A 27,095-nucleotide genomic window follows, 5' to 3' on the forward strand; every position below is an offset into this window, starting at 1 on the left:
AGACCTGTACAAATGGATGGACTTAAAAAGTTAACCCATTAAAAAAGAAAATGTGTCATCTAATATTTATGTATTTATTTTACTATTACAGACAGGACTTAACTGAGCAGTATGGTATTCTATGAACCCACTAATTGCCTGGCTCATTATAGCTCTAGCTGTTATGCTCGATGAGACAGTCAAGGACCTTCGATTTCAAAATCACAGATGCACAACATATGCATTACAATAGTTATACTAGGACTCTTTTATAACTAAACACTCAAGGAACTGCCTTTTAGACAATATTATAACACACAATACCCTTTGCTTTGTGCACTTTAAGAGAGAGGCAGCATCCACATCAAATCCCATCAATACAGATAATCAATAATAACTGCAGATGTTAAAACAACTTTCCATTATATGCTCATTCAATCTCTCCCCATGTGGAACATGCATGTGGAGTAGTCTGAACTACCTTGAAAAACAGTATAGGGAGGGACTGAACCTCTTGTAATATGTGGTATACAGAAGCAGTCATAATAAGCACAGAATGAGTGCTACAATGTACACTACAGTCCCCTGCAAAAGCATAATAGTTGACAGTATAGGATGTCTCATTTTCACTTTTTTTTTTTCAACCTGAAAAGGTATACCAAGAGGTCCAACATATTCAAGCCTTGTCTAGACAGAACAAAGGAAGATGCTTTATTTTCATGAAAATAAATGATTGTGCAGTCAATATGCAAGTTCTAATTAATATATTTTTGTGCATAATAAAAACAACATAAATAACAACAATAAATAATATAAACCTGTTTACCAGCATTATGAACATTTGACTAATTATTCAAACAAAAGTTTTTTTTTTTTTTTTTCAATCTAATAATTTGTTCCTGGTTTATGTGGATTGTTTTGGGTAGGCTGGGGCATTATTTCATCCTTGGGATGAGATGCAAAACAGAGTTCCTATTGCATGTAACTCCGCAGCAGTTGCTGATGCATAGTTCACCCCCTAGTACTCTATAAGTCACTTTGGATAAAAGTGTCTGCTAAATGACTAATTAACAACAACAACAACAACAACAACAATAATAATAATAATAATAATAATAATAATAATAATAATAAACAAAAGTGATTATTAAAATGATCTGTAGAGCTAAAGTGTTTACTGTTGCAATGATATAAAGCAATACTGGTACAGCTTGCCCTTGTTTGATCACCTTTCAGATCTGCTTACTGTTTGACTAAATCTCAATAGAAGAAGGGAACAAATCTCAAATGACATTGTATACCACCCACCTGTTTGAGCAGTGTTTTTGGTTAAGAATAGTACAGTTCCTATTATGAATACGTCTTTTGGCATTTCCTTATTTGTCAATCTATTTTTATATTACTTATATATTTAGGTGAGTCATATTTATTATAATACGTCCACCTGGCAGGAAGTACTACAGTTTATAGAACTTGAGCAAGGTTTTGGCTCACTCTTGTGGTGATATAGCTAATACAATAATTATTTGTATTAACTTTGTTTTTAGATAAAACTGTATAATTATCAAAAAATAATAAATTAATCATTATATGATACAAATAAGTAGGCTACAGTAAACCAGTTAAATCACAAACATAGTGCAAGTTCAGCTTAATAATTGGTTATTAAATGACAAGTTTCATGTACTGTACAAACATGGGTTCCTAACTTAAATAGGGGGTGTATTTCTTCTGGTAGGGGTCACCTTGACCGTTTATTTTAGAAGGAATTAATGAACATTTAAGCCTGCATCAAATCAAAGCTAGAATGTTCATTAGCGTCTGTTTAAGATCAAGGGATTTGGTTTTGAAAGTGATGTTAAAAAACATTCTTTAAATAACTTATGAGCTTAGAAACAAGGCTTTTTTTTGTTTTGGAATCAATTTTGTAAAGACCTCCCATCAAGCAAAATACACTTGTGCTATGGGAATAAAAATAATAGCTAGCTTAAAAATCTTGTTAAACCTCTGTCTTTATTGATAGCGACAAGGTTGTACTATTTAAAAAAACAGCTTACACAGTGTTCTGTGGAACATTGCTCCCGATCCCAAATTAACAAAAGTACACTTAAATCGTCATAACCTTGGTTCCTTGAAATAGAAATGTAACCATTATCGAATAGGTATTTACCTCCTAAAGACCCGAATCCTGAAAATTGTATACCAAAGCTGCTCTTTGAGGCTGTGATGAAGTCGCATCCGAGGCCACAACAGATCTCAGCGTCATTTTTTCTTCAAGCCTGCTGTAATCAAGGACACACCGACTTCGAAGGTTAATGGTTACATTTCTATTTCAGGGAACCATGGTTATGATAATAGCATAATGTTCCCTATCAAGTACAAAATGTAACCATTACTGAATGAGTATACAAAAGCCATTGCGAGGGCATGATTGCAGAACGACTGGAATGCAGATCATCACCATTGGGTACAGTAAATCTGAGGGAGAATTTCACCTACATGCCTGTGTTGTAAGGGTCGACTGGGAAGCTGCCCTTAACACTCTAGTTCCAAAACCACAGTTTTGAGGATCCATGACATTCAGTCTGTAGAACCTAGTGAAAGTATAGGGAGTAGTCCACACCGCTGCACTACATATGTCCTTGACAGGCGCACCTTGGAATAAAGCCCACGAAATTGCCATGTCACTTGTGGAAAGGGCAGTGTGCTTTTCTGGAGGGAAGGCAAGTTGGCCAGCTCATAGGTAGTCCTGGCTGTGTCTGCTATCCACTTGTACATCCGATGCTTAGAGAGGGCTTGACCATGGGACACAGCCCCATAGCAGACAAAAAATTGTTTGGACTCCCTCCAACGTTTGTTCCTGTTAACGTCAGGGGTCAGGGCAGGATTGGTGCGGATCGTGACCTTTGTCCTTTCCTCTAAATTAAGCAGGCTGTCACTATTGAGAATGCTTGCATCTTACTCACCCGCTTGATAGTGCGATGCGATGATAGTGAGCAAGAAAGCCACTTGAATGATTACAATTTCAGCTCAGCTGAATGCAGGGGCTCAAATGGAGGCTTCATGAGTGCACTAAGCACCATGTTTAGCCTCCAACGAGGGACAATGTCCTTCATAGGAGCCCGAAGCCGCCTAGCCCCTTTCAAAAATTGTACCGCCAGAAAGTGATCTCCTGGGGAGCCCAAGTCAATTTTGACATGGCAAGCCAAATGACTGTCAGATAGACCTTTAATGTAGATGTGGATTTCCGGGACAAGCACATGTCTCCCACAAAAATCCTGCAAGAAATTCTGCAAAGCCAGGTAACTACCTGCAGCTCTAAAACATTGATGTACAGACCCTGACAAGAGAGGTTCCACACACCTTGCGTATCCCGACCATTCCACACAGTGCCCCAGCCCACTCGACAATTCCGTGGTGACGACCTCTCTTCTTATGACACTGCACAACGCTATGCCTAGACGTAGATGAGTCGGCTGTTTCCACAAAAAGTGCCTTCAGACACTGGCAATAGCCGGTCGAGGTTCAACGTGGGCTGAAAAACCCTGCTTTTAAACTAGGCTTGTAGAGGGCGCATGTGCAGGAGACCCAATGGAAGGGTTTGGAGAAAAGGGCACAAAATTTGCAGAATCTGTGACTAGCCAGTGCCTTGTTGGTGTGCTCTGGCCCCAGGCAGGAAGAGCACCTGCCGTGCTTTTCCTCAATAGGGAGACTGGCCTTGCATGTCTTACAGGGATAGAACCCAAGCATGACGCAAGGAGCAAGGAATGCAGTGTACAGTATACAGCTGTACAGCTGCTGCCTCACTCTGCTTATAGATATCGACCGTGCAGGTTATAACCCGAGCGGGACCAGTCTGGTACTGAGGGAAGCCTGCATGTTAACCAGGATTAACAGCCTTCGCAATGGTGATGCTAAAAAGCTGTCACCAAAACGGCATCAAGATACTGTGGTTGAGATTTCAAGCAACCACAACCTAATCAAGTATCTTGGTCCTGCACAGTGCTGCTGAGCCTAGCAGCTGCTCTTGATGCATGTGTGCTGAGCATCACGTCACAGAGATCCTGCGCAAATATAAATGGTCACCCTGTGGTGCTGCTGAATCACAAACATTGGAAACAAAATAGAACAGTGACAAAAATGTATTATTAATTATGCAACTATCTATGGTGCATTTCTATTGCACAATATAAACCCACTACCTGTAAAACTGAAAAATAATTGCTGGAAAATGGGCACCAGAGAAAACCAAATTAATTTATATTAGTGATATACTGCAACCACAGCTGAATCATTTTACTTTAAATTTCATTTGATTTCTACCCAATTTGAACGTAGTCTCACAGCTGCAACCCAATGAATATCAACAGGTATTCATTCCTTCAAGCTAGTCGCCTCATTCCACCTGCGATATATCCTGTTAATCCACCATATGAAGTTCAATCGTACAAAAGGCTATGGTTGTCCTAATCGACTCACCCATTAAGCCTTATTATACAACACCGGACACGTTGTCTATTAAGGTCAGCCTGCTTGGTTTTAACTCAGTGATGGAAAAGAATACACTAATTATTGACACCTGTTCTAAAATCATTACGATGATTATTCTGAACAAACAGAGGCAAATAAATAAACAACTTAAAAAGGTTGTAGTACAATAGTGATAATGCCATTTCTCTTAAGAAATAAATCTTCCCACACACCCTAGGGATTCATTGACACATCTGTTTTTTAATGCATGACTTTTTTTTTTTTTTTTTTTTTTAATTCTCAAAGGATGCTTACCCACTGTCTGTGAACAGGAATTCCAAATGTGTCATGTGTACTTCCCAAAGTGGAATATTATATCGCTGAGCAAGAGATACTGAGATCTTGTACACATTCTCTTCTAGGGTCCTAGATATAAAATATTCACAGTTAAAACATAACATAACATTGTTAAATCATGCAGCTCTCAGTAAAGAAACAGCTGCTTTAGAACAGAAGAACATTTTCCTTTGATATGCTACCACTGAGGCTAGGCTTTACTAAGAGTATTTTTTAAGAAACTAACCAACAAGAACCTCTCCATTTTCATTTCTTGGTTATCTGACAGCAATAAACCCCGACAAAAAACAAGTTAAGGGCTATCAGTGTGATAGAGTAATTCATTTTTAAGACAATTTTTGTTTATGTCTTGCTGTTTTCTGTATATAGCCAGAAATAATTAATTTAGCGCAGCGAAATTGGCAGCAGATTTCTTCTGATTCCTCACAGAGCAGGTTCTGCACATACAGTATGAAAGCACTGTTGCTCAATGTTGACACTATGTTTCTCTCTGATGCGTTTGACTGATTTTTGTGACCAGCATTGAAGTAGAGGACTTAGTGCTGAAAGAGTTCAGTTGTGCACATGCCCAATATACATTTACTTGATAAAGTTCATTTATTTGGATGAAAACATAAAGAGGTTCAAATTGACATTTTTCAAATTTGACATTTGCAGTCCTCCGTAAGATAGATTCCTTTCAAAAGAAATATTATATGCTAGTGAGAAAAACAAAACAAAACATTAAAATGCATGAACATAACAAAGGTCAGGATATGTTACTTTTTTTTTTGTTTTTACTACAGGTCTCACAGAGGGGAAGTACTTACTCTGCCAAGCCCAGTATCGTCTCTCTCTTATACTGACTGTCTGCTGAAAACCTCTGCACATCGACTCCTCTGCCCAGACCCTGCAGAACCTGCGCCTGGGTGAAGTCAGTGAGTCGCTCATTGTAAAGGTAAAGCTGCTGAATAAGTTTCTCAAGTTCTTCAGGCCAATCAGCACTTGCATTTTCAGTGACATATTTTGTGACCAGCTTTATAAGATCCTTTGGGTTTGCCTGCAGTAGAGAAGGGTAAAAAATGAATTTGACCAGGTTTAGATCATTTACTACAATCTAATCTGAAAAGGGTTCCCCAATCATTCGGAAAAATACAAGTATCAGTATTATTCAGGTCACTAACTTCCTTTCACTTATTAAAAAAAAGTGGCAGTACTATGCATGTGCAGGTCTCTGTTGGTGTAATATTTAAATTTACCTGATTGAAAATTCAGTGTCTACAGTGATATGTGTATGCAATTCAATATGATTGCAAGGTTCAGATTATACTGTAGGTCAATTCAGACTACCAGAGTTGAGATTAGTAAGGGTCTACTGATTAAAATATGGTCAGAGTGACAGTTAGAGATAAGCAATCGTGTGAAATGCAATCATTAATTAATCAGCTGCTTTTTTTTTTTTTTTTAATGTAGCACTCATTCACCCATCTATTCCTTCACTTTGCTGCCTACTGAAACACATTGTCAAGTGTTCTGTTTAAAAGCAGGGGAAAGCAATTTGCCTCAACACACACAGAGACAAAAAGGAATATGATGGTAGCTCCACATGCCCTTCAATATATATTTCTTTAAGTCTCAGTGGTATGACCTTTAACAATAAGGTATAATTCTACTTTTAGATGAAGTTCAATCAAAAATAAAAGTGCTAGAAAAAGAAAGTGCTGGTTATTTCAATTTCCTTTTTAAAATACAATGTATCTCAGGCACAATCAATTACTTCTAGGACAAACTCTTCACAAGATCCAGACCCTTGGTCTAGCTTGGTGCTGCTCTGGCCCATTTTGCTTGATTTAGTCTTTAATCTCCTTGAAACAAACACTTATTCTTAATTCTCATTTGGAGTACTCTAGGTAATTTCTCTGCAGGATTCAATCTTCTGGCCCAATGGCATGTGTTTGATAAAAAACCCAACCCCACCATGCATTATATGGCGTTGTATCCATGGCTCAAAGCACTGTAGTGATAAGAAGGCTTCACGTTTCAAACGTACAGGACTGCCCAAGCTGTAATACTGCATACCAGATTAAGGATTCAGCAAAGAGCAACTTTTAAAATAAATTATTTACCAGATGGGGTAGCTGGTAACACTAAACTGTTTTGGTTCCTTCAATTAAATAGACTACACTTACATATGACTTCATTTCCTAAAGCATATCAGTTTATTAGTTCAATCCTAGTTTCAGTGTACCTAACTGTTTGAGTCTAGGCAGTTTCTGAGCACTGTGAAGTGAGCACAGACTTGAGTATACTATGTTAAGGGAAAATGGATCTGCTGTGGCATTACAAGGTAACAATGGAACCACAGAGAGCTATTAATTAACAGGCGTTGCACTTTTTTTTCGTGTGCATTTGTATAAGACTAACTATCTCAAAGAAGAAACATTTGGTGATGGTGCTTTGTAGCTGAACTCTGTCCCATTAAGACCGTCCACGCAGCATTTGACAGGCTGCACAAAATGTCAGTTTATCAGCCGAGATGATTATTGGTTGTTAATCGGAAATTAATTATATGAATTGGAAATGAATTATATCCTGTGGTTAACTAGTAAAGCCCAGCCAGGCAGTATTTGAGAGGCTGCACAAAACATGATAATAAGCGGGTTTATGAGATGATATTGTGAGGCAATTTCTCAAAGAAACTATGGTGCATGGCGAGTAGTTTTTGAAAAATCATGACAATAAATGAGGTATGATATTAAGTGAGGTGACATAAAATGGGTTATCTGTACTTATATATTTCATTCATTCATATACATATTCATTCATAGATATAAATATGTGAAACCATTTTTACAACATTTGATATATTCTGTAAGTCCCTGTACAACTTACACTCTTAAACATTAGTCTACCTAGCTCTTTCTACCATGCTATCTGAAAAAGCAGAAACACTGTAGCTAATTATTAAAATAGTACGTTTTCAATTAAGCAACCTTTTTCTTCTCATTACATATTTCCAGTGATTGGTGAGTATCTTTTTTAATTCTGTGTGTCTATATATATATATATATATATATATATATATATATATATATATATATATATATATATATATATATATATATATATATATATCTTGAAATGTTCTACTGATCAATTAATCATCCAATCTGCACAACCGATTAATCGATTCATTTTCTGATAGCCTTTGAAAGAAATAAGAACTAAGATGATACAATAAACTTGTAGTACTGTCACAATGCAATCTTTTTTTCTTCATTCTGAAATACTCACCTTCCAGTAAGTACCCTCCACCACTTAATTTTTTTTTTAAAAATCATGCACCTTGTTTTGATACTGCACTCAGATAGACAAGATTAATTGATCAATTATTTTTTAAATCAAATTAAGCCCACAGGTCAGATTAATAAATTAATCATGAATCACTTACAAACCCTGCACAGCATGATAAAAGATCCTAAAATAGTTTTTATACAAATTAAAAAATATATAAAAATACAATTTTAGTGTCTTAAAAACAAACAAATAAAAATAAACAATAACAAGTATCGTGCTGGTTAATAAAGCAGCATGTTTAGCAGTTGTTATTTCTCTGTGTTTTACTAATATTACCTCCTCTCCACACTCATTCTCCACTCTGAACCCCCTTCCCCGTGCAGCCAAAGTGGCAGGTCTTTTATATTGGTGACCGAAGGGACTAACTGGTTAACAATTATCTTACTATTTCTCGGTCACATTTTGCACGGGTTATATAAGGATGCGTGACTGTCAGCTAATTCAATACGCAGTAGCTGATCAGTCACACATACACACAAGGTATTTAAAACAATAACAAATATGTCAGACGGCACCTCACTCGTCCTTGCAAAACAATACATACACATATATTGGCCTTCGCTATCATATATAATAATAAAAGCACATATATACATAGGGACGGGACACTCCGCCACACATCCCTATAGCACTTTGTTGTTAGCTTGTCAGTGTTGTCTGACATTAACAGGGCAAAGGCTATTGTGTCAGTACTTCTAAGCAGAACTTGCCTATCTAACATCACTTCTAACTAAATGTCGCTTACTGGTATAGATGTATCAAGTAACATTGAAAGAATTAAGACAGGGCTTTCGCAGGGTGTTGAATGGAAAGCAATCAGCCGCATACAGAAATAAGTACTTTGGACATGTTTTATTCAATCTGGGATTATCCAATGTACTGGCCTCTCAGACTAGTCTACACACGCTGCTCACCTGAATTGAAAAAAAAAAACATAGCCATTCTTTTCTTGGGAACAATCCCTCTAAGATTCCGAAAGTCATCACTGAGCACCGAAACAAATCGAAATTAGCACCAAATGTAAGGGCAAATGACAAGGCACAAATGCAAAATGCAAGTCCAGTATTTCCAATAACTCTCCATCATAGCTTCTGTTAAAACTGCAGAAGGCCATGACAACAACCACGGATATACAAACAGTGGCTACTGAAGAACAGTTAAATTGCAATAAGACAATGCTGCTGGGTTCTCCGCGTCAGTTGAGTAATGTGGGGAACTTCAGCTTGGCTATTGATGAGCTTGAAATTAGAGCAAGTTTTGAAATGAAAAATCTCGGTGTTATTTTTGATCCTCGCCTAACTTTCGAAGCTCATGCTCGAAATGTTACAAAGGTGTCTTTTTTCCATCTGCGTAACATAGCCTGCTTAAGACGTTCTCTCTCTACATGATGCAGAGAGACTTGTGCATGCCTTCGTCTCCTCCCGACTAGACTACTGTAATGCATTGTTTGCTGGAGCCTCTAAACGTGTTAATAATAGGCTACAATATGTTCAGAACACGGCTGCTCGAATCCTAACAAGGTCTATATCTTTGGTACATATTACACCTGTTCTGACATCTCTGCCTTGGCTTCCTGTTAAGTTCAGGATTGAATTTAAATTACTACTGTTAACATATAATGCCTTGAATGGTTTGGCTCCTAGCTATATCTCTGATTTGTTAACTGTATATTCTCCTGTGCGAAACCTGAGATCTGCAGATGCTGGGCTTTTAACAGTGCCAAAATCCAGGCTTCGGTCTATGGGAGAGAGGGCTCATTTACTATATACCCAAGCTCTGGAATGCTCTCCCACAGGAAATAAAAGATTCAAATACTGTTGATATGTTTAAAAAGCAACTAAAAACACTTTTTTTTTTTTTAAATGGCATTTGAGTCTGTGTAGGGCTGGCTGTTTATGTGTTGTACAGTACTGGTGCTGTGTGTCCTCTGTTTCTGGGCCAAAGTTGTTGTGTGTCCCTGTTTTAATGTGTAACCGCCTTTGTGTGCTGTATGAATTGCGCTCTAAAAAATAATGATTATTATTATTATTATTATTATTATTATTATTATTATTATTATTTATTATTATTATTATTATTATTTTATATTATTATTATTATTATTATTATTATTATTATTATTCAAAAGGATGTCATAGTTTAGTTGCAAGTTCAAAGCAAAGCACTGTTCTGTTACTCCTATGTGAAAGGTCAGAGAAAAACAATTAGGACCTTACTTGTGAAAATACACACAAATGCTCAAAAAAGGAAGTGGGCGGCAAAATATATTAGATATTATCCGATTACTTGGGATGACTTAACATTGTGAAAATCCTTTTTTTTTTTTTTTTTAATCGTTACTGTCCCATTTGTTTTGTGGTTTGTGATGGTAGCACTTTCACATTGTGTCCTTGGTCAAGGAAACAAAAATCAGTGTCTCCTGTCACTGTTTCCAAGGGCTTGTCACAGCTTCCAAATTATTTCTATGTGCTGTCTTGATGTGGATACATTTTAAAATGAACAACAAATGTTTCTAAAAATACCCTGTTGCATTTGTACAAAAATGCTCCAAGCCTAGTACACATTTGTAAAACTGTGCATTTGTAAGATGTACCAATGCTAATTTGAATCCCAGTGCATCTTTTTATCCTAGGCAAATGTTATTATTACTAATATAATTGTGAGAAGTTTTGGCTATAACTATTTAATTTATTTTTTAAGAATTGTTATGTTTTATGCATATTTTAAAAAAAAGGCATCCAATAGTCAGTGCTGTAAGAGTTTTTTTTTTTAAGTGAACTCTTTGCTTATTGTATTGTGTTTTTTTTCTTCTTTGACTTCCATAAAATATGGCAAACATGTTTGTTCTGTTTTTTTCTTCAGATTTTAGTAATGTGATTTAAATAAAAAAAAAAAAAAAAAAAAAAAAGAATTTACTAAATGACTTACTTGTTCTTATTTATTCTTATCTCTTCTCATTTTAGGACATTTTACAGCGGATTTCTGTGAGGACTAACTAACTGGAAGGCTAATGAGATTAGGTTTCATTAAAAACCTTTGAAACAAACTGGCATGTTGGGCTATCTTTTGAAAGATTACAATTAATTGACCTTGAAGAGAACAAAATGATAATTAATTGAAAATGAGAAAATGAAACCAACTACAAAGTACAACATCATTTAAATACACTATCTCCCATCTCACTTTTGCTTCACATTTCAATAAATAAGCTCCCACCAACATTGTTTTACAGTCAGCAATAGTCCCCAAGGTGTTATGTATGACAAACATTGAAGATAACACACTGTAATAGCATGTTGTTTCAACCTTAATTAATTATTAATACTGGTACCTCAAGGCAAAAATCCATTAAAAAAAGTGTTTGAGGCTGTCAGTGTTAAAAACGTTTATCGATCAACTAATACTTTGTGATTTTGACCTAACCTAACCCACGACCTTAAGAAGCAGTGATACTGAACAAGAACAGTAACAAGTAACAGAGAAAAAACACAGGCAGAGAAAGAGAATAAACCGAAACACTACTCTTGGTCTATTTATTTATTTTTTATTCTAAATAACATTCCCCAGAAAGTCTTTCTCGTTAATATAAGGGGTTTTTTTGGGAGGCGATAGGACATACAGTACATGTATCTACTGAATGTAAAGTAATGGATTTTCGTGGTATAACTCTGAATTTTAGCATGCTTGAGTTGGCAAAATTTAGCAGGTAAAATCAGCAAAATAAATAAATAAATAAATAAAAACACAATGTAGCTTTTGTAAAACTGGAACTATCAATAAAAAAATCACTAAAAACTGAAAATAAAGGGCCTTGATTATAAATTAGTTATTAATTAAAGCATATTATCATTATGACTGCTATTAGTTTAATGACACTTAGTGGCGTAGATTGTGCTTTAATGTCTATAGGTGTGGTTCAAGTGTGGAAAAAAGTTTTCAAACATTTTACTTGAGTAAAAGTACTGTTACTTGGAAAAGAATGTAATTAAGTCAAAGTATCCTTCTAGAAAACTACTTGAGTAAAAGTACAAAAGTACCATATCTTAAAAGTACTCAAGTAAAAAGTAGCCGCTCTTAAATTCTACCCATGGAAATCTGCTGTTACCCTGAGTTACACACCAAGTATATTTCAGGGGCAGTACTATTTTACACACACCTATACTAATATATATTGAGATCTCAAATCAGGAATTAAAATTTTAGTCACAATAAATAAATAAAACAGAATTCATGAAACAATTCTAGCTTGTAGATTTTTGTTGCTCTTCTAAACTATTAAATGCATCCTCCGCAGCTAAACAAGAGGGAGCACATTAAAACACAGACGAGTCAAATTACTCAAAAGCAGTATCTTCTTCTTCGTTGGGGGTTTCGTTGTTTTTGTTGATTGGTTATTTTAAAAATAAAAACGGGCTCTGGTTGGGCATCAACATACTATGTCAGCAAACCTTTTTTAGCCGGAGTGCCCAAAGTCAGATTTTTATATTTATATGTATGTGTGTGTGTGTGTGTGTGTGTGTGTGTGTGTGTGTGTGTGTGTGTGTGTGCGTGCGTGTGTCACTAAGTGCCAAAGGTGCCAAAGATTAAGGGGATGTAAAACATTATACAAAACTTTTTAAAACAATATCATTCCTATTTTTGTTGTAATTAAGTTTTTACTGAGCACATACCAACAAAACAAAAAGTTATAATATTATAGTATTGCTACACTACAGTGCATGAATCACATTTCATCACGTTTGATAATTTTAATGCTAAACTACATTAAAAGAAACAATCACAATGCAATACATATGAAAAGTTTGCTCATTTGGCGTGCTGCATCGGTAACTCTGGTCATATTGTTCATTTCTTTGTTTGCAATTGCACACAACCATTACTGTATTGATGGTTTTCATCATGAGGGATTAATTATGTTATTAATTATAAGTTTTAAATTATGTGTATGTGTGTCTTTTAAGTTGCTTTTAATCATTGTTTAAATTATGTGTGAATGTGTTTTTATAGCAGTTTTAATGTGCTTACCAATTCAGTTGCTTTAATATGCTTTCATATTAAGTTTCTATACAGTACTGTGTAAGTTTCAAGTTCTTTCATTTCCCATTGGCAAAACCAGCTACGTGCAGTTTTGCATAGCCTAACATGACTCTGTCACAGATAGCTGTCTGAGCTAAACACCAAAAGGCAGGAGATTAGCAGAGATAGTGTGAGATAGGGGAGGGGAACTAAAAGACAAGATGGATGCGCCCTGCTAGGTACAACATGGTATGCAGCCCCCCCCCCCCCCCCCCCCTTTCCCCCCACAGAGGGAATGTGCAATGATAGAGTGAAAACCCCTGTCATTGGACACAAGTAAGACAAATGGGAGTGGAGTCAACTATTGTTTACAAATGTATAAATACCCAACATTGTAAAGTGTTGTCAGTCTTTTCATCTCTTTCGAATCGACTCCATAGATATCCGTGATTCTGATTATTCTGATACAAACATCTGCACTGAGCTGTACTGAGGCCGGCCCCAAAGTCTGTTTAAATCTGGTGCTTATACGATTATATTGGAGGTATACCTTTCTTGTATATAACGTGTTTTTGAATTAAAAACCTATTTGTCAGCTTGATATTTTCACTATATTACCGCTGTATCTTAATTTTTTTTAACTGTGATATATTTATTTCCTTAAACATATATATTGCTTTTAAATTTTGTAAAATAACAAGTAGACGACAATATACATTGTGGCATTGTGTTTTTTTAGCTGTGCTTGTCTTCATACAGTGGAGGAAAAGCAAGTTGTAAAAAATTCTTAATATGAGTACATTTGTGGATAGGCTATTTGTTTTTTAAAACGTAGTTTGACACCTACATCTCCCCCTTAGTGTCAAGATTACATTAAAAAAAACAGCATCAAACATAGTCTGAGATACTGTATGTGACAGTGAATATATTTTTGCTCAGATTATGTCATCCAGGGTTTTTCAGACTCCCCGACTCCGACAATTTTAAATTGTGTCCAAGTGTAAAGTACGAATAGTACTAGGTAAGCAAAATTCTTCCTCCCCGCACCCTGCGAGTCCCGCTGACACATCCACAGCTGACCACAACTGCATATGGACTGTCTTACTGTTTTTAAACAGCTGAACGGAACATTTAGATAATAATGGCTACAATTTGCGGGACCGTCCTTGCAAATCAAACTGACTGGCTTTCTAAAGTGCCACTCAGCTCTGATTGCGGCATGGGGAAAAAACTCTGCATGCCACACGTGCCATAGGTTTGCCATCCCTGTACTATGTCATTAAAGCGCATGCAGCTCTGCTTTCACCTAATCACCTAATTAGTGAAACAGTTGACTGGACACTGGATATGGCGTGATTGCAGCTGTTGAATTGCAAGCTTGAATAAAAGCAACAAAGAAAATCACAGAAAACACCAATATGCCATGTCTGTCCAGAAAGCAGCACCTTGGTGCAGTCAGCATGTTGGAGGCTGGACCAGGGCAGCGTACTGTGGCATGCCGTCTTGGGTGCTGACAGCCAGCAATTTCAAACCTGGCGAGATGGTATAACCAGACACAATCTGTCAATGACAGGCCACGAAATGGGAGATGTGTGGCTTGTAGGGCTAGGAGACCAATGAACAGGCAGAAGCTTATCCAGGCACTACAAGAGGAATGGGCCAGGATTCCACAGGACAACATCCGAAACCTGATGCAAAGCATGCGTCGCAGATCTACTGCTTGCATTGTTTCCAACGGTGGCCACACACGCTACTAGCCTGTGACTTTCACAGTATCCCCCATTCCCCCATAATTTGACAGTAAAATGTCAACTGTCAATCAGCACAATAAAAAGTCACTGCACCTGCTCTAAAACAGAGTTTGTCATTTTTCAATCACATCTAGTGAATTTTATCCAAATATAAGTGATACGTTTCTTTTCTCTCTCTCTCTCTCTCTCTCTCTCTCTCTCTCTCTCTCTCTCTCTCTCTCTCTCTCTCTCTCTCTCTCTCTCTCTCTCTCTCTCTCTCTCTCTCTCTCTCTCTCTCTCTCTCTCTATATATATATATATATATATATATATACACATTAATTATTTTTATAGTAAAAGCATAGTGAAAGCATGGTAAACCATTACATTATAAAGACCAGATAGGCATGGCAAACCATGGTAAATGAAGGTAAATGCATAGCACTACCATGGGAAAACTGCAAAATAACTGTGGTAAACTTTTAATAGGGAATGTAATGACACTACATCATGAGAGGGAGCCATGACCATACAGTGTCATACTTATTTTTAATAACATTTACAGTCCTACAATTACAGTTCAGATATCAAATTATATCGTTAAGTACTGACCAATTATATAGTAATACTGCTAAACAATGCTATATATAATCAATAAAAAAGATTATGTGTGGTATATATAGAAATTGTGTATGGAAAGTTATTTTATTGTACAGTTATTTTAAATGCAAACTATGTATTGTTTGTTTAAATCTGGTTACAGGCAGACTCCCTCAAATGCCATACTGTAGTATTGATTGGTTTGAAAAAGCTGACCTGACACACTTTGGCGCTTACATCAGTCAATATTAACTTATTTACTTTAATCGTTATTATAGCAGTATCAACTTGTCAAGTTGCCACCACAAAAGAAGGAATAGAAAATACCACGTTCATTAATAGTAATGATGATGATAATTATTATTATTTTTAAACCATGCAGATTTATAGGCCTACACCGCCAGTGATTTGTTTGTAAATTTTCTCCAATGTAGAAATACACTCTTTAGCTGCAAACTTGGCACAAACATAACCTCTATGCTGTGTTTAGGTTAGTGAATTATACATAAAAAATAAATTTTTAAATTTTATTTTACTCAAATGACATAAACATTGTTCTGGTCAAAACGTAATGTTTATTTCCGTGAATTACAAATAAAGGCATATATTTAGTTTTGGGGTTTTTCTGTACAAGTAGGGGGGGGGGGGATGTTCCTCTTCTACAGGTTCTAAAAATCCCAGTGGCTTACAATGTTGAAGGTTATGAATATTTTTTGGCCTAGAATAATCCATACAAAGCTGTGAAATCTACAAAAATAGCCATAATAATAATAATAATAATAAATAATAATAATAATAATAATAATATAATAATAATAAAAACAGTTCTCAAAGACGGGGTATGAATGTTACACAATGTATCCCAATTTTTTTTATATATGAAACTTTATTATGGCCTAGTATTCTTACTTGGGAACAGTTTTGGTCAATTCAATCAAGCACTTGCAAGATATTGTTCAGTGAAAGCTTTTTAAATGTTTAGAACATCCAGTGAGACAATTATGTTAAATACAATATAACAAGAACTTTCATGTAGGCTTTATTATTTCAGTGTCTATTATGAATAGCTTGTGAATAATGCATTCTCCTTGAAGTGTTTTAATTAGAATTCCTACCATTTGCACATAAATAATCTTTTTTTGGGAAAAAATAAAAATAAAATAATAAATACAAAATAACAGTCGCTATATAACTGTCACTGGTACAAACATACACTACCTTGTACACAGTAGGTATTACACATTAATCTGCTCCCAAGTTATGCAGGTAATGACTTTGGCAACATAAGAAAGTTTACAAACAAGCAAGAGGCCATTCAGCCCATCTAGCTTGTTCGGTTGTATGTAGCTTATTGATCCCAGACTCTCATCAAGTATATGGATCAAATTGAACATATAATTGTATACAAACAAAATTTGCTACTGACTTTTGTAAAACAATTCTAAGTCAAGGCTTCTGTATTTTACTAGGGTAGCGTTACATCCTATTAACTTTGCCTTCATGTAACCTGCTTTTCCAAAGTACTGAATACAATTCTGTAGCTCTTGCGCATAATAGCGTTTTGTACAAAAAGTTCAAATAATACCTTTTATCAGTTTTTGAAAGAGCAGACACATTAAAACCTTAGTATTGTAATTGCAGGTAGTTTTCTAAAAAGGTTTGCTTTTTTTTTTATTTCAATTAGTGGCATTTGAAAAATTCCTTTATAGATTGCCAGTGTTTCTGCAGACTCAACAGAAGAATAGAAAAGATTTATATTTAACTTTGTACTGAAGTTTTTTATTTGAATTGCCGGTTTCAATACTTCACAATTCTTTACTACGCAAGCATCAAATTCACCATCAGGAATATAAATAACACATTACACGTATCACTATAATGTAAAAATAGGTCAACATAGCCTACATCATGTAGAACAGCATTTCATAACAATTCTTCCTGCATATAGTAGTTTCATGCAGAGCAGATTAAATCGTTCCCAAGAGAATAGCTCCAGAAATTAATAAATTCTATGTTAAAAACCACCAAAAAATATATCATTCTTGAGAAGAATCTTTTAAGTGTCTGAAGCAAAAGAGAATCTATTATTACTGCTGCACCAGCTGAATGACAGCTACTGCATGTTCAAATGTATTCAGCAGGGGAGGAAGAGACCAGGAAAAGCAGCTGAGTGGCAGACATTTCTTTTTCTGTACAAGCTGGCATGCTTTTTCCACTAGATCTGTCAGCAGAATCAGCTAGAAGTGGATGCAGATGAGTTAACCCCATCAGGAAAGGGAAAATGTCAATCACAGATCAGTTCAAGTGAGTCAGTAATCCAATACTGAGCTGATAAACATATATAAATACTTTACTCAATAAACTAAGCTGACCTGGACAACAGCCACGTTGTAGGACTGTGCAAACTTTGGGTCACATGTTCAAATAAAATATCGACAAACATATTCAGCAGAATGTATGTTATACATGTATATGCATACATATATGTTCACATAAAGAAAAAACTGAGAGAGAAGCTGGAACAAGATAAAACATTTCATGCTCTTATTTTTCTCAAGAGGGAAACTCAGCTGTCTGCCATTAGATTAAAATATGCTGTTTACCAGTTACATGGTCTCAAACTGTGGTACAATGGAATATCAAGCACTTACCTTGTAAAGTGTATGACATTTGTCATTGAAACATGGAGTCAAACGGGCATAGATCTGAAGGGCATAATAATATGCTGCCAACTGGAGTGATAATGCTGAATGTGACTGCTTCTCAAAGCACCTGTTGGCATCCATTACCTAGAATAAAATACCAATGAGTGTTCTTTAGAGAACTATGAGTGGTAATGTCATGCTAAGTCCTTTAACAGCATTACTTTCTACACTGATGAAAAGGACAAAACAAGTGCAAGAAAAGTTTTGAAAAACAAGAGTTAAAAGTAATCATGTGTTTATTTTTTATTTTCAGTAGCTACAGTAGCATGGTTATACATGCAGAAAGAGGCTCAAGCAGTCAAATTGAGACACCATTGGAGGTTTAGATCTGTGACTCCTGAAATGTGATATTCAATACGAAAAGGTGATCTGAATTTAGAATAAGAACGATGATGTTAATTAGCATTTGAAATACCCTGGAATATTACTGTACATACCTGAGGCAATGCTAGTAAATATGATAAGGCCAGGGTCATATCCTTATGCAGAGCGTCACTAGCCAACTGCAACAGGACTGAAAAACAATGAATGAAAAAAAGAATTTGAATTATACTGGTTTCATATACATTTCTACTGTTTGAACATTGAAGGGGATGAAGACACAAAGGGCTAGATCAGGGCTTCTCAAACTCGGTCCTGGGGACCACCTGTGGCTGCTGGTTTTCATTCCAACCGAGCTCTCAATTACTTAACTAGACCCTTAACTGAACTGATCATTTGCTTAATTAGATCTTTTTACTTGTTTTCAGCTATAGAACAGCTGCATATTTCAAGGTAGCTATAACATTTGATAAGTAACTTGAACTGCAACTGTTTATGAGCTGAAAAAGTAAAAATTACCAGTTCAATTAAGGGTCTAGTTATGTAATTGAGAGCTCGGTTGGAATGAAAACCAGTAGCCAAAGGGGGTCCCCAGGACCAAATTTGAGAAGCCCTGGGCTAGATGATCTAAAGCAGTGTTGCACAACTCCAGTGTCCCTCATGGTTTTTGTTCTAACCATACCCTAAATTAGTTAATTGGACCAATTAAGCTTCTAAAAAGGTCTAATAAAGTACTTTAGGGTGCAGCTGGAACAAAAACCTGCAGGGACACTGGCCCTCCAGGACCGAGCTGGGCACCACTTAACTAAAGTTATTTTCTCCAAATCGTCCATAGCAAAAAAAAAAAAATCAGTATGAGTAGAAAATGAATAAGGAGCAGTTTAAGACGATTTATAGTGCACAAAATGAAATGTTTGGGAAAATGTCATTCTGAAAAAATTAGCTTATGATGGCTTGGATTAAACAGATTTTAGAATCAAGTCAATTATGTCTCAAGCATACAGGAACAGTGGAAGGAGCTATCAAAATCTATTTCTTTATACGTTTTAGAATGCATCACTAACATGCTTTCAAAATATACATTTGCATTTTCACATTTATGTTTTTCAATTTCAGATGGAATCTAAATACCATTTAAATTATAATAAAACTTTCAGGCAATAATGTTTCCAGCAGACACTCAATGCAGCAACCACATCTTTGGCTTAAAAAAGCTATTCTGAAGTGTTTACGGCGTTTTTTTGTTTTTTTTAACAATGGTCTTTAACAAATTTATGAATATCAAAATGTACGAGTATAAGTTAAAGTCTGGTGAATACAAGAAGCAACATTATTTCACCCTTGGGCCAATTTACAGCTTATATCTCATATGGCTGCTATAATGGCTCAGAGTTGGGATCCCAAACACAATTCGCCTCCAGTGTTTCTACAACCTTGCGAAATAAGAAGTTCACACCCTATATCAGCTGTTACTAGCTTCCATATTACCCACGTGAAAGTAGGCAGGTTGCAGTAGAGAGCCATTACTAAATAAAAGGGTCAATTTCAAAAAAGATTACCAAGTGCTGCAGTGGGAAAAACACTTTGTCTAAACAAAATCATCTCAAACAGCATCCCCAAATCACTGTGAGCCAGAAATGAAACTAAGTCTTACGAAATTTTATCTTAACTAACGGTCTACTTGTTGGGGGGTCTACTTGTTGGGGGGTCTACTTCATAGTATTGCACCAGGGCCCAGTGCATCCTAGCGTCAGCACTGGTTTTATGTAATGTTAGAACAACCCTGTTAATCTAGAAATCACTCAAATCAGACCAGGTGGCTGGACTGCAAGTTGGGCGTTTTTTAGTTAAACATATTCAAATGTTGAATTGACTGTACAAAATCCAGTTGCATGTAATCAAAAACATTTCTGAAACACTCACATAGACTCCCTGAAAGACCGCAATAATCAACTTGTCCCACTGTCATTCTACATTAGTGCTTCTCAGGAAGCCACTCCATTAGTAATTCTACTTCTGCACTGAAAACTGCAGTCATAAGGGGCCAATGTCATTGATTTTGACAACAGCATGATTTCTGTTCTTAACATATAAATTGTTCTCCAAAATTCTATCAGCAACACATAATCTGGATTTCCACAGTATGGGTATCTCAGAGGAGTATATATTTCTTTTTCATTACAGAAAGGTGAACAAGCTATTTTATATAGAAATGTGAATATTACTAAGAACACTGTTTTGTGATTGGAATAGCATACGTTCTTAACAATAGGTTCATCGTATCTCCTCTCTTTGAAATGAGACTGAAAAATAATGGGGCTTTTTCTTCATTTTTGTCAGCTTTGTTTTATCTTAGTCTTACACTTATTTGGCACCTACTCACGTGTAAAACCACCAGATGTCAAAAAAGTGTAAGAGTGATTTTAAATTGTGCCTTTACATGTGGGTTGAAGCTTTGATGCATTAGTGTAAACACCCACAGGCTTTCACATCCTAAGGAAAGCTTCAGAAATTTGCCACAGACTCTTACTGCTACTCAGTCCAGAATCTCACTGGTAAAATATTTTATTACATACATGTTTAACTCTGAGGGCTATTTTTAATGTACAAATTTGTTCTATCATTTTTAAAAATAGTTTTGCTGAACCACCGCAATTTGGAACTTATTTGCCTTTTAAAGAGTCAGTTAATAGTTAATCAAACAGTTTTACAGTTAATCAATCATATAGGACATGTGTATATAAATATATATAAAAAAACAGCAACAGTAAGTAGTGGGATTGTAACACTACAGCAACTATAAAAACTTTGCTGGGTTAAAATAGCCATATTAGATACATACCATCAGGAAAAACAAAGTCTAACATACATTCAATAGTCAACATTAGAAAATAATCAAACTTTTCTTATTGTATCATTAACAGTTTTTTTTTTTCTTTCCCTAGACCCATTCTAGTATTAATATCTTTGACAGTAGGTTGACCTAAATTTAATAGTTACTAATATGACAGTGCTTACTTGAATTGTAACCCTACATTTTACACGTGTATGTATGCTCATGCAGGTATCTCCCTTTCATTGTATTTTTGCATTTTCTTTATCCTCATCCCTATACACAAGCTTACATTAAATGGTACATCAGTACTAAATGAAAGATTAAACATAAACTATCCCACCTTGCTGTTCCAAATGTATTTGGTCATTGTATAATAATCATCTGTATGCGTCCAAACATCTGCACAATGCCACACTGTTCTGAAGCATCTCTTCTGAACCAAAAAACATGACTTCCGCATGTACCCTCACATGTACTCTGAAACGTACTGGCGCATGCCCAATGAAGTGTTGTATAAGCTACATTACCTCCATGTGGAAACACACTGTGTGACAAATGTTTTTCGTCTAATTTTCCATAAAGAACTTGTACAAGGGTTTCGTTTTTCACACTGTACATGTTTCTTTCGCATGTTGTATGTTGATGTATTACTATGATTAAAGGGTATATCAGCACAACAAGAAAAATAAAACATAAACTATCCCACCTTGCTATTCTGAATATATTTGGTCACTGTATAATAATCTGCATGTGTCCAAACATCTGCATAACGCCACACTGCTATGTCCAAAATTACTGTTCTCGAGCATCTCTTTTGAGCCAAAAAACATGACTTCATGACCCTCACATGACCCTCACATGTGCATACCGATGCATGGCCAACAAAGTGTTGTATTAGCTACATTAACTCCATGTGGAAACACATTAGTCTGTGTCCATCTAATTTTCCATAAGGATGGTACCTGCTTTCTTTTTGCTTAGTAGACATCTTTCACAATGTACTTGTTTCATTCGCACATTGTATTTTGATGTATTATGATTAATGTTGCATTCAATTAAAAAAAAAAAAAAAACAAGTCCGTGCTGTGCTACTGGATTGCAGGGAAAAGAAAACCCAAGACGGAGTTGTTCTTATTTCCAACTAATGAAGGGACCTACCCACAATTATAGCAGCACTGTGTTATTTCAATATACAGTATGTACCCAAAGTCTTAGATATAGCTCCAGCTGATTCAGAATGTTTGCAGAATTGACACGTATCAAATAAACCAGCAAATGAGATTCAGAAATTATGTATTTCCTTTTGCAACATGGTCTTTAAGTATAGGCCTAAGGCATACTGAATTTAAAATACAGTACATGTATTGTGATTGAGCAAAACAAGCGCTACATTTTAATTAATGTATTTATTTATTACTAAAATAAATAAATAATCCACACAAATCAATCCTCGTTTGCATAAATCTTAACATGAACACAGACTTCTGTTTAGTTTCATCTGAGCAATTTATTTTGATCCTCTTATACAGTCGGGCAAATCTAAACAGAAATAAAACAACAATACAATGACTATTTCAATAACTGTCAGTGACAGGCTTTTTAACTAAATGGGGATCCTGTGATTTCCGGAGCTGTATTTTCTAACTGAAGAAAAATCGTGCTTCTACCTAGGGAATCTGCTCGCTGATATGTCCTTAGCACTACGGCTTCCGAAAACAGAGATAGCCTCGGTGACTAGATTGTAGTGCGGCGGACAGATCATGGTATTCTTAAGGGTAAAAACAGTCCCAAAAGACTGGAAAACCTTTTAAATTATTATTATTATTATTATTATTATTATTATTATTATTATTATTTACAATAAAAGGAGACATTAATGATGGTTAAATTTCATTAAAATTTGTTTAGCTGTGTGTTTGTTTGACACGAGCAAACTGCTCTGTGTACGTCTATTGTTCTCAAATAACACAGTTTTTCTTTATAATAACCACATGTCATAATTTGTCTACGATGCAATTTTATTTACGACACCTTTGGAATAAGTGTGATACGCTTTCAGTTCGCCAGAATGAAACAAATTGGTTCTTGGAATTTAATGAAGTGCAGCTCTAACGCGTACTTAATTTCAACTGGCCTAAGCGTCTTTCTGTCCAGTGAGCTGTCAGAACTTTAAAAAAAAAACACTCCCATTCTTAGTTATTTAAACAATAACTGCACTGAGACACTCAATCCACTGCTGCCGTGACCGGGATTAAAGTACGGTGTGCCGAAAGGCTCAACCCAGCAATGCAATTAACGCACGCTGAAATAATTAATCTAAAAAATATTAATAAATATTTATATATTTTCTGCAGGCTCCTGTATTTTCCTTAAGGGAAAGGGGTCAAATCAATAAACTGAGTAGCCATTTCCAGTGTTTTCTGGTGTTTACTGGCTATGCACCAACACATTTTTTTTTTTTTTTTTTTTTTTTTTTTTTAAAAACGTGTTTCAATCGTTTTTTATTGGTTAAAAAATAACTCAATTTTGGTTTTTTAGTATTCAATATATATATATATATATATATATATATATATATATATTTGGTGTCAGTAGACCATCTACGTAAAACATTTGTCCCTTTCTAAAGATCACGTTTTAATCAAAAGTTAGTTTTACATGGTCTTTATAGTATAGACAGAGGAGTCATATTTTCTCCTGTTTTATTTAAAATTTATTTATTTCAGGTGACGAGGTTATGCTGTTATATAACAATATATTATTTTTAGGTAATTCTAATGTTTTATAATATTTAAACTTGTCGTCGCAAATATTTTTATATTTTATATATATATATATATATATATATATATATATATATATATATATATATATATATATATATATATATATATATATATATATATATATATATATATATATATATATATATATATATATCACTACAATTATTCATATTCAGTTACAAATCCAAGACAGCAAAATGACACGCGTTCTTATGTACTAACTTTCTAACCTGCTTAAGTATGCATTTATGTATGTATGCACTGTGTGCATGTATTCATTAATTATTGTACAAATATGAATGAATAACATTTCTAGGTAACATTTTCTTCTTGCGTAAACCATGGTGAGAAAATCCTTCAGCAAAATCTTGTAGTATGCATATCAATGAGATATAGCTCTACAATGATTAATGTGCTTTATTACAACCATTACAGTATATCTTATGGGAGAAGTGGCCTAGTGCTCACTTTGCTATCCATATTGCGTCAAACAGCTTCTTCAAATCCAGGTAATTTTTTTACAGACTCGTTTCAAGTCAATATCCATAAGTGCAAGGTTCTTGCATACTTGACCCCTTCTATTACCACTTTATGTAGCTCAAGTCATGCTTTTATATTATTAAAAATACATATAATAATTCAGAACAAATGCTGAATACCCATAATATGGTATGCATTCCATGGCCAAAAGTGAAGTGTTTAACTGGAATTTACCATTAAAAAAAAAAAAAACAACAACTCTGGGCTGACATGACATGTAAACACATTTACAAACTAGTGATCCTTAGTGTTTGCAGGAGAACAATATACAGAGACATGTAAGGTAATTGAACGAATGTTATAAAAGATTTTTACTTGTTTTAGTGTCTTGTGATTACTATGCTGGTCACATGCAAATATTCGCTCAGTAACTTGGAGCTGCTACTTGATTATTCCACATACAGTGCTCCCCCTTTGTAAGCCCTTTATACAGCGGGACAGATTACGGCATGGTCCCCATTTGCCCCATAATGCCATTACACTAACACTAGTAGTCTTGTTACAAGGCGGAACACAAGTAGCACGGTCTCTTAACTATGGCTCTCGACTACAGTGTTAAAGGGGGAACACTGTATTAAGCATTGAAATTAGAGATGACCAATTTAGACTTCACAAAACTCACTGACACAAGTTGTGCATGGAAGTATATGCCGGAACAAAGAAAGATTCACAATTTGAAAGATATATTAACCCCTGCACTTTGTCCTTGCAACTATCATACAGGCACATTTTTTTAAAAAACTGAATACAAATACAGTTGACATGCTATTCTTTCTCTGTGGGTCAGGTTTAAAGGGGAAAACTTCAGCGTTTGATGCCGCTTTGTATTCACAGCGAGAGAGAAAGGGGTGTTGTTTACAAGACAAACTACCTATTCAAGTCCCAAAGCTTTACATTCAAATTACCAATTCAAGTCCATATTCAAAACTCTGGTCCGCAATGTTTTGGAAGCATAGTCTCTCTAGCAAGTATTTTCATATTTATAGATATGATATTTGCAATATAATTAACCATTTAGCTTGGACTTCACATAAAACTCCCCAGAGTGTATAAAAAGACGTACAGGAAAGACGATCAATAGAAAGAAAGAAGGTGGCATACAGATAGACAGTAGTTTTACAATCATAATGTTTGAAATTATAATCAGCATGCTATATATATATATATATATATATATACACACACACACACACACACACACACACACACACAGTACTGTGCTAAAGTTTCAGGCAGGTGAAAAAATGCTGCAAAGTAAGAATGCTTTCAAAAATAGACATATTAATAGATTATATTTATCAATTAACAAAATGCAAAGTGAATGAACAGAAGAACAATCTACATCAAATCAATATTTGGTGTGACCACCCTTTGCCTTCAAAACAGCATCAATTCTTCTAGGTACACTTGCACACAGTTTTTGAAGGAACACACCAGTTAGGTTGGCCCAAACATCTTGGAGAACTAACCACAGTTTTTTCTGTGGATTTAGGCAGCCTCAGTTGCTTCTCTCTCTTCATGTAATCCCAGACAGACTCGCTGATGTTGAGATCAGGGCTCTGTGGGGGCCATACCATCACTTCCAGGACTCCTTGTTGTTCTTTACGCTGAAGATAGTTCTTAATGACTTTCGCTGTATGTTTGGGGTCTTCGTCATGCTGCAGAATAAATTTGGGGCCAATCAGATGCCTTCCTGATGGTATTGCATGATGGATAAGTATCTGCCTGTACTTCTTAGCATTGAGGATACCATTAATTCTGACCAAATCCCCAACTCCATATGCAGAAATGCAACCCCAAACTTGCAAGGAACCTCCACCATGCTTCACTGTTGCCTGCAGACACTCATTCGTGTATCACTCTCCAGCCCTTCGGCGAACAAACTGCCTTCTGCTACAGCCAAATGTTTCAAATTTTGACTCATCAGTCCAGAGCACCTGCTGCCATTTTTCTGCACCCCAGTTCCTGTGTTTTCGTGCACAGCTGAGTCGCTTGGCCTTGTTTCCACGTCGGAGGTATGGCTTTTTGGCCACAAGTCTTCCATGAAGGCCTCTTCTGACCAGACTTCTTCAGACAGTAGAAGGGTGTTCCAGGGTCCCACTGTTTTCTGCCAATTCTGAGCTGATGGCATTGCTGGACATCTTCTGATCGTGAAGGGAAGTAAGCATGATGTGTCTTTCATCTGCTGTAGTAAGTTTCCTTGGCCGACCACTGCGTCTGCGGTTCTCTATGTTGCCTGTTTCTCTGTGCTTCTTCAAAAGAGCTTGGACAGCACATCTGGAAACCCCTGTCTGCCTTGAAATTTCTGCCTCGGAGAGACCTTGCTGATGCAGTATAACTACCTTGTGTCTTGTTGCTGTGCTCAGTTTTGCCATGGTGTATGACTTTTGACAGTAAACTGTCTTCAGCAACCTCATCT

General features: G+C 35.7%; 1 protein-coding gene across 1 annotated transcript in view; it reads right to left on the reverse strand.

Moving 5' to 3' along the window:
• The window catches only part of nbas (NBAS subunit of NRZ tethering complex), a 180,330-nt gene that overhangs the window by 54,699 nt on the left and 98,536 nt on the right, over positions 1–27,095 (reverse strand). The window contains exons 39-42 of the mRNA XM_041249686.1: positions 18,631–18,707; positions 18,140–18,277; positions 5,616–5,845; positions 4,765–4,875 (exon numbers count right to left, since the gene is read on the reverse strand). Coding sequence (XP_041105620.1) covers positions 4,765–4,875; positions 5,616–5,845; positions 18,140–18,277; positions 18,631–18,707 — 556 coding nt within the window. The remainder of the gene's footprint in view (positions 1–4,764; positions 4,876–5,615; positions 5,846–18,139; positions 18,278–18,630; positions 18,708–27,095) is intronic.

Source organism: Polyodon spathula, chromosome 5 (assembly GCF_017654505.1).
Source record: "Polyodon spathula isolate WHYD16114869_AA chromosome 5, ASM1765450v1, whole genome shotgun sequence".
Lineage (NCBI taxonomy): Eukaryota > Metazoa > Chordata > Actinopteri > Acipenseriformes > Polyodontidae > Polyodon > Polyodon spathula.